The 13,585-nt window shown below is 39.3% G+C and overlaps 1 protein-coding gene across 2 annotated transcripts in view; it reads right to left on the bottom strand.

Annotated features, from left to right (window-relative positions):
* nid1a (nidogen 1a) overlaps positions 1-13,585 on the bottom strand; it is a 30,053-nt gene that overhangs the window by 10,094 nt on the left and 6,374 nt on the right. For both annotated transcript variants that reach the window (XM_053513029.1, XM_053513030.1), the window contains exons 2-11: positions 10,398-10,700; positions 10,033-10,262; positions 9,541-9,944; positions 9,311-9,448; positions 8,965-9,216; positions 8,109-8,309; positions 7,781-8,011; positions 4,806-4,943; positions 2,357-2,485; positions 2,041-2,184 (exon numbers count right to left, since the gene is read on the bottom strand). In XM_053513029.1, coding sequence (XP_053369004.1) covers positions 2,041-2,184; positions 2,357-2,485; positions 4,806-4,943; positions 7,781-8,011; positions 8,109-8,309; positions 8,965-9,216; positions 9,311-9,448; positions 9,541-9,944; positions 10,033-10,262; positions 10,398-10,700 — 2,170 coding nt within the window. The remainder of the gene's footprint in view (positions 1-2,040; positions 2,185-2,356; positions 2,486-4,805; positions 4,944-7,780; positions 8,012-8,108; positions 8,310-8,964; positions 9,217-9,310; positions 9,449-9,540; positions 9,945-10,032; positions 10,263-10,397; positions 10,701-13,585) is intronic.

The following is a 13,585-nucleotide window of genomic DNA, read 5'->3' as shown; positions in this document are numbered from 1 at the left end:
TTATGGAGGAAAAAAAAAAAAAAAAAAAACTAGCACAGCTGTGGGGCCTGGGGTCGGAGCATTTCCTCTCCCACTGGAGCGTGGGTGCATACCATATAAAGCCCTGATCGCTTCAGGACCATGTAGTACTCCACTGATAAGCAGACAGATTAGCGACAGGGTTGGCTACGACTGGAGTAAAAGTACATTAATGGCTTATAAATTTCGACTACCGAGAACTGATTTCATTATATTATTTCATTTTCTCAGGCAGGATTCTACAATACTTCATTTCAATTCTATTCAATTTTATTCGTATAAGGCTTTTAACAATGAACGTTTCCCTAAAACTTCTGGATATAAATGTAAAATAAATAAATAAATAAATTTAAGTAGACATTTATAGCTCTGTCACTCTGTCACTGATGAGCAAGCCGGAGGTGACGTTAGCGAGGGAAAACTCCCTACGAGAAAAAAACTTTTATAGAAACCAGACTCAAAAGGAAACCCGTCGTCATCTCAGCGATACGGGATAGCATGACCAGATATCAATGCCTTCCATAACAGTGTGTTAATAGGACAAAAGTGCAATCTTATAACAGGAAATATGTTTTGGTAAACAGGAAGCACACTTTGTTCAGGTTCCCTGATGAAGACTTGCTAAATTATACCAGCAGCTAAAACTGTTCTAGCGAATGCAGCAGCAGAAGCAAGTGTTTTTTATGCCCAATAATAGCAAGAAAGTTATCTTTAAGTGGTAGGGAGGACGACAGAAAGTTATCAGAAAGTACAGCACTGTGCAGATGTTTCATGTCCCAATCCATTACATCATATTTTGCTTCCAAAGACCCAGATTTTCCTGTATTTTTAATGTGGATCCTCTCTGATTTTGTACCCGAGCAGTTTCAAAAGAATGTTTTTGGTTTAGTGAGCCACACAGGGACCTACGAATCCTTCAAGCATAAAATAAAAACATCCAGCTTAAGGCATGACCCCAAAAATGACAGATGATCGGGCCGGATTCGGAATGCTGAGTGGTTGGACCAACGAGAGGGGAAATGAGGTTGCTGCTGAGGTTTTAACACCAATTTTTAAATTGTATCTCTCATCACTTTTATCTTTTTTTGTTAATTAATACATTTTTTTGTTAACTAATTTACATTATTTAATTGAATTTAATATGAAGAAATGAGTGGTGGCTCAAGACATTTGCACAGTACTGTACACAAACTAATATCAGGAGATCATTCCGCTTAAATAAGTGCTTTATCCTGGACTACATTGTGCTGGAACTCTGGCCTATCATGTAACCACTGAGAGTGAGCCAGGAATACACCCTGGATGGAATCCAAGTCTACAAGTTACATGGCACCGCACACACTTTACACACGCACTCAATCATACTTCGGAGCAATTTAGAGTCCGCCAGAAGGAAACCATTGGACCAGAAGGAAATTCATGCAGACATGAGGAGACATGCACACACACTCCAGACTAACATTAACCCAAGATCAGAACTAAACTCTCTAATTTGCTAACTCTATTTTCTTACAGTCTCGTTAAACTAATTTACACTTTTTAATTCGGAACCCCAAAAACATTAGACGTGTTATTAATGGTTCATAACAGATTAGTGAATTTTTTTTTGGTTTCGGGTTCTAGTTCTATTTATTGAACCTTTGTAACTACACTCTACTTAGACAACCCTTTTTTAACCCATAAGGAAGGCAATAATCACAGGAACTGCTTGGAGAACAGGCCTTGGCCCTTGGCCGAGTAAAGGGTTTGAACTGTACTGTACACTACCAGGGATCTGTTAAGTTAGTAAATAACGCATATTACAGACTTAAAATTTTATCAAGAAATCTAGATCCTTTAAATATGTAAATAAATGATCCTATGAAGAGAATGAATATTCTCTTTAATATTTTTTCTAAGGAGAAAGTGATTAATTACCTAAAGTCGTGTGTTCTACTTTTGTCATTTAGTCAGTCAGTTGCCGAAGTTAAACTTTTGCACAGAAGACACATATTGCACACAGCTGTTGCGGAGGCACCCTACCCCGGCATGCTCTGCCATCTCCCGTGAAGCCAGGCAGACAGGAGCAGATGTACGACGATCCGCCGGTGTAGCTGCAGAGGGCGCGTTCAGCGACGTCACAGTTGTGTGTCCCCCTCTGACAGTGATCCATGTCTTGGTGCACTTCTACAACGGAAGAAACACAGACGTGCTGTTGAGACGGGAATGAAAAAGCTACTTCCTGTCTAGCGTCTTTAAGCAGCGGTCGACTTTCCTGTAGTTGATTGTAAACATACAGACGCACACATACAGTATACAACACACGCACACTGTGACTTAAACTATTTGCTGCACTTACGGACGCAGGTGCGGCCATCGGCGCCGAACTGGAAGCCGTCCAAACACTCGCAGCGGAAAGTCCCGGGATGATTATTGCAGATGGCGTTAGAGCCACAGATCCACGGGCTCTCTGCACATTCATCAATATCTAAAAGACAAAGATGTTTAACCTTATCTATTTTAAGTGAAGACAACTATTTCCTCTTATCCATGTAATTACATAATTAACCCCTAAAGTTTCAGGTTATCACTGAAGCTAAATATTCATTAACTGCTATGACTTCTTGAATAACTATTATTAAACCAATAAGCAAGATATGTTATAAGAAGGCAGTGAGAAGGCCGCTCCAACCGGTTACGTATCTTTGGAGCAATTTTAGCAGTTATGATAATCTCAGAAAAACAGTGAAGGTTGATATAACAAAGGTCATGTTTATCCAGACATTAATTTGTTTTTGCCACAGTTGTCTTGAAAGGCACTCATGAACGACAAAAGGGAAGGAAGTACAAAAAAGTCCAAATTGCAAAAACACATGCTATGATAAAGATCAGTTCTTCTACACCCTGGAGTCCAGTACACACCAAGTGACAGGTCTGTAATGTCCACAAGAACTGAACTTCATTCTAGACGTCAGATTTAATTACAAATACTGTAGATTCATTGAAAATGTACAGAAATACACACAGAGCATCTGAATGCAAATGTGACTTAATACACTAATAATGAAATAAAGAAATGCATGACATATTAGTGAAAGCAGACAGATTATGCAGTTTTATAATACGTTAAACTATAACATTTAACAATTTTTTTTTACTAAAATCTCTCAAAAGGGATGACACTGCATGCCATGGCTGGGTAGTATGCGGTGTGGCACCGCACCAATGGCAGAACTGGAACCCGGATCCGAAGATCTACAACCTAGAGCCTTAGCCGCCTGGGCCACCACTACCATGTCTTGTATGTAGCTCGCGCACACTTTACTGTAACTTCAGTTTTATCCAAACTTCCATCCAGAAGCTTTTATAATGAAACTTCCCGTTCAGCCCACCTGGTAATGTTTCCTCAGTCATCTTATTATCCGTGTTAAACGTGCCATCATCTCACACAGCCGGGTAACTGCACTGTGATTATGGGAACCCATTAGGGGCAAACTTAGTCGCATGATTAATTTGCATAAAAAACAGCATTGCGTTAAAATTTCTACATTAATCACACGCATTAATGTGTGAGTATTGACAGGAATAATAAGGGAAGCATATGAAATGTCCACTGTGCAAGCCTTTGGAAGCAGTGTTATGATTTGAGGTTGCTTCAGCGTTATGTGGCAACAAAATGTCAGCTGATGACATGAATGAACTGAATGACCAGGTTATCTCATCTTTGGACATATTTCTTCCCTGATGGAACAGGCATACTTCAGAATGCAAATTGTAAAAGAGTGTTTCTGGGAGCATGAGGAATAAATTTTACACAGGGACTGGCCACCATATTGCAAACTGTAATCAAAGGTAAATGTGATCAAGAAAATGTAAAAGTGTGCGACTTTAGATGCGTTCATTAGTTTCTTGGAACGGTTAAAATATGCACATTACAAACATGAACATTAGCATTACCAAAATGTTAGTGATTTGATAAGACCAAATAAAACACAAAAGTCAGAGATTTTCTTCTCCAGCTCAGAAATCAGCTGTGTACTTTGTATATATAGTCCTTTTTCCCCTCATCACTTTTACATCATGTTTTTGCATGACCATAGTGGGTGCAAATTTAGCTTGAGATGACAAATTCTGCAGATTTAAACTCGCCATACATTTAAACGGAAACCCATTTAGATAACAGAGTCTTGATTTTGATAAGAGATTCTTCTCATTTTCAGTTCAGTACAGCTGTTCAGATGTTTTCAGAGAGAATTTCACCCAAACATTTTCCCTCAATTGGTCATAAACATACAAGTGATTTAAGTGCTCAAGTTCTAAACAAACTCTTGCACAACTGGCATGTAAAGCAGAACACAAATCTATATGTTTATGTTTTGTAAAAAAACAAACCAAAAAAAAAGGAAAGCTGCTCAGTTATAGGAAAAGTCCTAATCATGATTATTTTGGTAAATATCGAGATCATAATTATTGAACACGATACCTCGATGACTTCTGAAAATTTATGCATTTATTTAACCTGGTGTTTTTGACAGTGGAGATTATTACCCCAGCATGGGTGAGACTGAGTTTGGTGATGAACAAAAGCGCACTGCCGTAAACTATAAGGATGTGTTAGATTTCTAACACAGGATGAGAACATCACTGCAAAAACAATGCAGCAAAAAACAAAAAAATCACTGAATCTCAATGGTCTTATTTTTATAATAATCAAAAGGCAAAATTTTTATTGAAATCGAGATTGGATAAATTGCACAGCCCTGTAAGAAAGTTTGAACATTTTATGGTTTATTGTTTATAAGCCTCACCGTAGCAGGAGCGTCCGTCGCCGGTGAAGCCTGAAGCACAGTGGCAGGTGAATTGGTTTCCCTGACCAGGGTGGCAGACTGCATTGGTGTCGCATCCATGTCTCCCGGTGTAACACGGGTTCTGCTGTGGGGTTCCACCTGAAAATAATAGCCTGATTATTTCAAGCTCATCAGAACCTTAAAATCAGTGCTCTAGCGCTGCATGGGTCTCTGGGTCTCTGGGTCTCTGGGTCTCTACAACACATTGCTTGAATAGTTGTTATTACACATTTTCCTGATTGTTTACATTGAAAAAGAAGAAATGCATTAGGTTTTCTGCTTTATTTCTGTTTTACTCCAATGAAAGTCCAGTTTGCTCCAATAATACTCCAGTTTGCTCCAATAATACTCCAGTTTGCTCCAATAATAATCCAGTTTGCTCCAATAATACTCCAGTTTGCTGCACTCTGCCATCAGATGCTTCTCAGTAGTTGCCTTGGCTGGCTGAAAGTTGTGCAGTTCCTTCAGGGGTGCATTTAATAAACACTCTAATAACCTCATTTACTAGGTTGCATTAACTTAATAAAAGTAAACAAATGAGGCCACATGAATGATTTCAGGCTTTAAGCAGTTATATTAGCTCAATAAACCACAGTAAGTTTTTCTTGAATATTATGGCTTAATTCTCTCTTTTTTTTCACCTTTAACACGGAACTATGCTTTCTCTTAAATGTGACTGACAGAGTTTTACTCGACACTGTTCTGACACATACCTCCAGATTCTGCACGCAGCAGTTAAGCAGCAAAGTAAAACCATGAAAGTGAAACAAAAACAGGAATAAATTTTAAAAACACACAGTTAAGGGGTTCCTAAGCCTGGGCACATGTACCAGAGTAGAACCAGGATTTAAAAATCCACACTGTTTGATCCTGTCCTTTATTTAGGGCCTTTCAATGACTAAATAAAGGTATGACTCTAAAATAAGGTAATCCAAGGACTGCGACAAAGCATGTTGATCTGAGACACAGTCCTCAAATTACTGTATATCTCAGACCAATAACCTTTTTTTGTAACAAAAAAATAAGAGATAATAGCTTTTAAAGATTATTTTGTTACAGTTTGCTGTTTAATTCTTACAATGTCAATTGCAAGTCCTTGTTTTTTATCTTCACATCCTTCCTATGAGGAGCTCTTGGTCTGAATGCTTCACTGTATGCTCGTTCTTCAGTTGATATAAATATTTTACCCACACCAGCATTCCGCACTCAATGACAACAACTGAACCACTCATTGACAATCATCTGCTTCGAATACCATTTTCACGCTAAGCCTTGCTCTCATTTCAAGCTCAAACAAATCCTGCTGTTTAAACGTTATCAGGCCAGCAGACACCCCGGTGCTGAGAGCAGACGAGTCACTGGGATGAGAGACAGCTGCTCATTAGCGTTTGAAGTAAGAGCTGGGCCTTACAGGAAGCACACCACAGATGCTAGTCCACTCTAGCTGTAAACTCCAGCTGAGCCGGGCCTGCTTACATAACCTGCCCCCACAACTGAAAACGTACCCCTATAGTCTCTTGAGCTCACACACCTACCATGTGATGTTGCAGACACACACACACACACAAAAATACAGATCTAGTCACAAACCCAGATACACATGTATCCAACATATCTCTGTAGTAAATAAAAGTTAAATACACAAACACACATCGCCTGGTCATTTCCCTATCATCAAACTGTGTTTAAAGTTCCCTCAGATTCCTGTTCCTGGTCTTCTGCTGTTCTGCTCAGCAGGTTAAAGCTCTGGGTTACTGATCAGGTCTGCAGTTTAAACACCAGCTCCTCCAAGATGCCACTGTTGGGCCCTTGAGCAAGGCCCTTAATCCTGTTTGCTCCAGGGGTCCCATATCATGTCCAACCCTGAAGCTAAAAGCTTCTTTTTTATTATATTATTATTAGGAGTAGTAGTAACAGTAGTAGTAGTGAAGGGAATCAACAGGGACCACCTGATACAATATTATCACGATACCTAGGTGCCCATTCTGTACTGAAATTCTGCAAGTATCACAAACTATTCCACTTTTTTTTTTTTTTCAGATTTTATTCCAATTTTAAACAAACGTATTAAATCAATCGATTCTACCGAACAGGAATCTGTGCTGTCTTCCAATGTGTTAATAGTGTAGAGCAGGATTTTAGAGGAATGGCAACATTTAACCGGCTTAAATGGAAACATGTACAGTATGAAGACATAAAATAAAAGTGATTTTGCAGCCGGAGGGCCAGATAGAGCTGATTGGCCGAGCTCTCTAAAAGGGGAGGGGTGAGAGGTACTTAGTGCTCCCACATTAATTACGGCTCTACGGCCAATCAGGCACATCTGTGAGCTCACGCAAGCGGAAGGAGTGGATAGCGCTGTCCTCCGAGTGTGTTACGCCGCCCCCAATGGTGCATGAGCGAGCAGTTTAAAATGATGCGGTCGGCTGGCGTCATGTGGCTCGGAGGAAAGATAGTCTTCGGCCATCCAGACTGATTAGTAGTAGTAGGCTTAATGTGGAAGCCCCCTAATGAAGGGGAGGAATTAGACATGGCTAAATTAAAGAGAAAATTATTATAAAAAATAATAAGATAATTAGAAAATAATTATAATAAAAAAAAAACGATTTTGTAGTCAGTGTGGGTATACATGAATCGCAATACATCACTGAGTTGATTTTTCCCTCATTTCAAATTATTACTGTTAACCTAGCCTTTCTGTCAGCTCCAAACCAGTCTGGCCATTCTCCTTTGACCTAGCTTAACAACATGGTGATTTGTCATGCTACAAAAAACCTCAAAGCCCTAATCACTCTGATCCTAAGTTCACCATATCAATGATGTACATTTACAACAATTCACCATATAAGACCCAGTGTAAGCTGTCACTATAGAGTTAATCATTCATTAAAATGTTATTACAATACTTCAGTTCACAGAGAAACATAGCTACTTACTGATTGGGCCGACCTTGTTGCTCATGGCATAGCGAATGAGCTGGTTGACTGAGTCGTACAAGACGAACACCTGGTCCACGCTGAGCTGCTGACTGGGCGGTACAGAGAGGAAGGACTCATCATGCGGGCAGCTTTGGAATGTAATCCTCTGCCTCCACAGGTAAGTCAGGGTCTCGACATTTCCCTCAGGGTGGCTTACTGTGTACTCCCGGGTGGACGAGGACGTGATCACTGAGGTGGAAAAAGAGCAAGAAAGAGAATGCTTTACTTCTTGCATGCTGCTGCAGTGAGACGACCACAGCACACATCCTATAAAATTCAGACTCACAGTTGCTGGCGTACTGGTAGATCTCGACATAGGGGTCAATTTGGACACTGGCACCGGGTGGGATTTCTGGGATCCTGCCCTCCAGCCGAGTGCTCACCAACAGGTGGTCATGCTCGTCGATTCCTTTGAACTCCTGGTTGATGGTGAGTTTTTCACCGCCTGGTTGAAAAGTCACCTCGGCCTGGCGAGTGAAAACCCCTCCTACAGGCACAGGGACAGAGGGAGAGACGATAGAGTGAAGCCAGAACACCAAGGATGGTGAAAATTAAGGCACTTTAGGAATAGGAATGACCAAAAGTGGGCTTAACACAAAACCTTGAGGAACACAATACTGTCCATTAACGCAGTCCATTAAGTTAAACTGGTCCCAATCTGTTTTCATTACAGTTTGTGTAGAAGTTTGAACTTAACTCCAACAGTACAGAGACAAAACTAAACAAAAAAGTAAGAAAAAAACCTAAATCATACTGCATAATACTCCTAATACTATATAAGCACGTTATCATGCCTGTAACCATGACAAAAAGCATCACTAGGAGTTTAGGCCAGATGACAGTATAAGCTATATTTATGTTTTACCTTTGCCTCAAAAAGAGGAAAAAAGGATTGACAAAAAGAGAAAAAAAATAAAAGAAGAAGATAAAAGCAAAAACACGTTATAATGACTACATTTTGGTATAGATGATTTACATGAGCATTACAGTTGTGGTTTAGATTTGCCTTAGAAATTAAACATTACAATTATTAAAGTCTAAATCATCAATTAAGATATCTTAAAGACAAAAGAATTATTCGATCTAGTCTGCCCAAACTTTTGACAGTTAGTCTACTTAAACTTCATATCTTACTCTCCTACCAATAATGCTGAAACCGTTCTGGAATCCCGGCTGCTCCAGGGCGAAGGCCCAGCCAATGACCCCTCCAAGTGAGGAGAGAGGCTGCAGGGAGTAGCCAATACTGTCTGGAATGCTGCTAATGGCTACATAGGCACGTCCATCATTTACTACCACATACGAATGCAAGTCATTGTTGGAGAACTCAAGCGGGGACCCTGAACTGCCGATGTAGATTCTGCCATTGACTTTTCCGTTCATCCTCTGCGGTTTGCCTGTAGATTGAGCAACAAAGTACAAGGCAGTCAATGCGACTCAAATATTTGACGGAAGTGAGTAAATATAAAATCATGCTAAAAATGAGCATACCGTCAGCGATACATTCCTTCCCGTTACCATAAAAGCCAGGCTTACAATGGCAGCAGTAACCCGTTTTGTAATCTCGGCATTCTGCAGAACTAGGACACTTGTGCCTGTTGCTGGCGCACGTCTCATAATAAGAAAACACTGCAAAACGACAAAGAGACAATGCATAGCACTGTTTATAAGAATTTCAAGTAAGTATGTTCATTTATACGGACAGACAGCTAATATCTCACCATTAACATCGATGTCTTCATCCCTTTCATCCAGAATCACTATAGGCGGGTTGACTGGCCTGGGCCCCCGAGGTAACGGGTAGACATTGTGAGGGTTGTTACTTTGAGGAGACTGGTGGATGTACGTCAGGTGAGACTCATCTGGGATCGCGATTTCCTCGCGTACAGTTGGCTCGGGTCTGATGATTTCTGGTGTGCGTATGACTGTTGGGATTATTTTTCCTTCATAAGGTAGCCCCTCTGTGAACTCCATTCCAGAATATCGCGGCTCGGCGTTTTCACCAGGTTCCTCGGGAAGTACAGTGTCTCTCGTGGAGGTGACTTTGCCAGGTATGATGTTATTAAAAAAAGAGGAGGAACCGATCTTGTAAACCCATACACCACGCATGCCGGAATTTGTTAATCTGAGGAGATGGAGAGAAAGAGTAAGCTTGTGTATTTCATTCATCTTATGTTCAGACTTGCTTTACCTCAGGAACATAAAACACTTACTCTGTGAGTTCTCTGACATCAGTGTTCTCAGCATTAGAAGGGATGCGATAATAGTGGCCCTGACTATTCGTGAACCAGCCCAAAATCTCACCCTGGCTGAAGCCAGCTTCACTCACTCGACTCTTACCCCCTACAGGAGTGGAGAAGTAATGCATGCTGTCTTTTGGGTAGAGCAGAATGGCATAGGTGTTCAGTTCTGTAGACGCTATGACAAGTTGGAAAGTGTTTCTCTGCAAAAAAAAAAAAAAAAGATTTTAGTTTCTTTTAAATACAAAAACAATAAATGCAAAAATAAATACATAAAAGAAGACAGATAGTTTAATAAAAAATTGTTTAAGTGTGTGATTCACTACAAATTGACTTACTTCTTTAGGAGATCCATCTCCTCTCTCCGGTTCTCCCTGAGCTGCAATGTTCTCCCAGGTCACAACGACGGCATGAGTCGGCTCGAGCTTGCTCTCGTCTGGAAAAGCCTGGCTGATCTGTTCACCAATCCTCTGCAGCAATTCTGGACTGGTGTCCTGCCTGAAGTAAATGTTCCCAACTCCGTCGCTGTTGTCCAGGTCACCAAGGAAAGCGGCAATGATGCCAAATTTAGCAGGCATCTTCCCCAAATACTCCGCCTGAGCTGGAGGGTTAGCCACGGAGACAAAGCCATTGGTGTTGACCTGTCACGGAAAGATACTACATAAATCAGTTAAAGCCACACCTTACAAATGAGACAAAACTAACACAGATAAGACAGACTCAGAGGTCAAACACAGCCATCTGGTTATACATAAACTTCACACACCGTAGTGACCGTGAATGAGCTTTGCTACGTTGAATGTCAATCTCTTTTGTAATTCCAAACAATTCACTTATGAAGTACTTTCTAGTAAATATTGGCACCTAACTGTTGTAAAAGGAAAATGAACACACCTTCTTAACAAGAAAATAATCAGAAATTCAAGAAGATAACATCCCACCACATCACATCAAGTTGTGTCATACCATTGTTTTTACTTTATTGTCTGTTTTTCTTACTTAACACAAACCAACTTATTTCTTCATAATGCTGAAGCCTGGCAATTTCTGTATCCCTGGAACAAAGGGTAAAAAAGTCATAAATGCAGAATAAACTCAAGGGCAGACTGTCGATTCGGTTAAATTGATTCTAAATGACAAAATATCTATAGTAATAAGCAATGGAATGCTGTGTAACTGGTTCTGTTGATTGATTAAATGCCATGTCTCATACAAAGCAATACTTTTTTTCTGTACCAATATTCTGCACAACACTCCAATCTAATAGGTGGCGTAATTATCCCAACAGGCCATAAAAACAATGGAAAAAGAATTGACACTCTTGCAAAATGTGAGTATTTGCGGAAGATGGATATGCTTTGAATTTTCTGAAAAAGCTGTGCTTTATTTGTGAGCAATATGTCTTATTTAGTCCAAATAACATTAAAAGTTTACCTAAATCATTTAAAAAGTTTGAATTGATAGAAAATGAAAAACAATTCAATTAACTGAAACGACAGACAAAATATTAATTCAATTGCATAAGTGATTAAATTGGACAGCTTTAGTAAACAAAAATATAAATTATTCAGAATGTGATGATAACTAATATTCAGTAACTAAAGTGAAGCTAATAGAAGAGTTATTGTAGTTACACGAAAGAGGATTTACAATTTATGCATACAACATTTATGCCTACACATTTAAACATCTTATCAGCATATTTATCTATAGTTACAGTGAGCTTTATTGGTTTTAAGGCATTGTCTGAGGCATAATTGAATATCTCGACCTGTTGCATACATCAGCATTACATCTAAAAGATACAAGTTAATCAGAATGTAAGGAACAACAAACATTACATTTTATTCTGCTGGATATTTTCAAAAACATAAAACATCGTCTCATAACATAACAGTAAAGCCGATAACCCTGAACTTTAGGAGTAACATGGACATTTGGCCGTATTGACATAAACAGCCATGTTGAACAAACCGCCCCCTAAAAATAAGTATCTGATACCATTGAACTGCCTCAGCTGCACAAGATCTTGTACCTCAGGCCATATATGGTGTTTTACAGGTTCCCTGAACATGAACTCATGTTCAATCCTCAAATCTGATTGGCTGGCTAATGCTGATTGTTTTTTGTTATTTCCTACACAATATCAGGATAATATAACATGATATTAACATACGCTAACATTTTCTGTAAGAAGAAATGTATTTGTCATTTATCGAAGGAGTCTCCAGTGCCAGAATTTCCCACACAGGGAAGACTTTAGGATGGACTTCCTTACTTAGTATTAAGCTGCGTGTCTCACTTAAAAAGTTACTGTTTACAGCTGCTATAACACAAATGATACCAGGAACTAGCCTTCTTCCGTTTTACAACTTTATTACAGAATAAATGTGTCATTATTTAATGAGCAAAAATGAATGAGAAATTCTCGGTGGTATAAGAGGAGTAAAACACTTAATGGAAATCAAACACTTCATTTGAAACAATTAGGAGACTTTGACAATATAACGGCCATAATAAAAAAAAAATGGGTTATTGATTGATGATCACAAATCTAACATGCACATTCAGCACATAGTCTTCATTCCTGCTGCTACGGCAATCTAAAGTCTCTGAAGTGATCCTGATTATAGACTGGGGCTAATAAACCTTGGCGTGACAAAGGTCTTGTGTCTTCGGGTGGTCTTTCATGTCTATGACATGCCTGAACTACAATAGCAGCTGATGAAAGACAAGCACATCTGACTTAAAAGCCACCACCGAGAGTTCATCTCGGTCAGTTGGAAAAAGACGTTGTTGATAAAACGGTGTTTTGTGCAGTCTAAGTGAAACAAGTGACAAGACAGACTCTTATAGACGGCTTAACACAATTTGAAATGGACGAGACAGAGGAAATATTCTGCTCGGATCAGTTGTGTGTAGCAGAACTAATCTGAGGCATGTCGGTCCTAAACCATGAAAAGGAAAAATATGTAAGGAGACTAAAATGGCTTCATTATATTATGGAGCAGAAAGGACTAGTGTCAGCTTCAGTTCCTTAGACATTCCATTAATTCAACTTCATGTGCGTAATACAGTATGTCACACACCACACAAGGCTTTGTCCAACTTTGTCCATCATTATACCAAAGCGCTGCTGAAAACTCGATTCTGATGGGTCAGGAGGTGAACGGCAGCTCAGAAGCTGGCTCAGATTCATATTAACGCTTTATTGTTTCTATAGCAACAACTCATTTTGGAACTTGTACATCAGATGCTAAGCGGGATCTATAAACTAAGCCTGATGTAAAACATTATTAATAAAAGAAATGACATGTACAGAGATGTTTATTTAACACCGATGGAAGGAGCCTACAGTGTGAGTGCATTAGTGTAAATGTTTTCAGAATCGATCATTTTAACAAGCTGCTTATACCAAAAACAAACCTTTTTACAGAGCCACGGTGACTATAAACGCAACTAAGAACAAATGTTATTTTGTCTTTTATCAAAAAAAACAATTCAATTTAATTAATGTTGTAGTATA

Source organism: Clarias gariepinus, chromosome 15 (assembly GCF_024256425.1).
Source record: "Clarias gariepinus isolate MV-2021 ecotype Netherlands chromosome 15, CGAR_prim_01v2, whole genome shotgun sequence".
Taxonomy (NCBI): Eukaryota; Metazoa; Chordata; class Actinopteri; order Siluriformes; family Clariidae; genus Clarias; species Clarias gariepinus.
The sequence above is the reverse complement of the archived record's forward strand: the minus strand, read 5'-3'. Positions and strand labels throughout refer to the sequence as shown.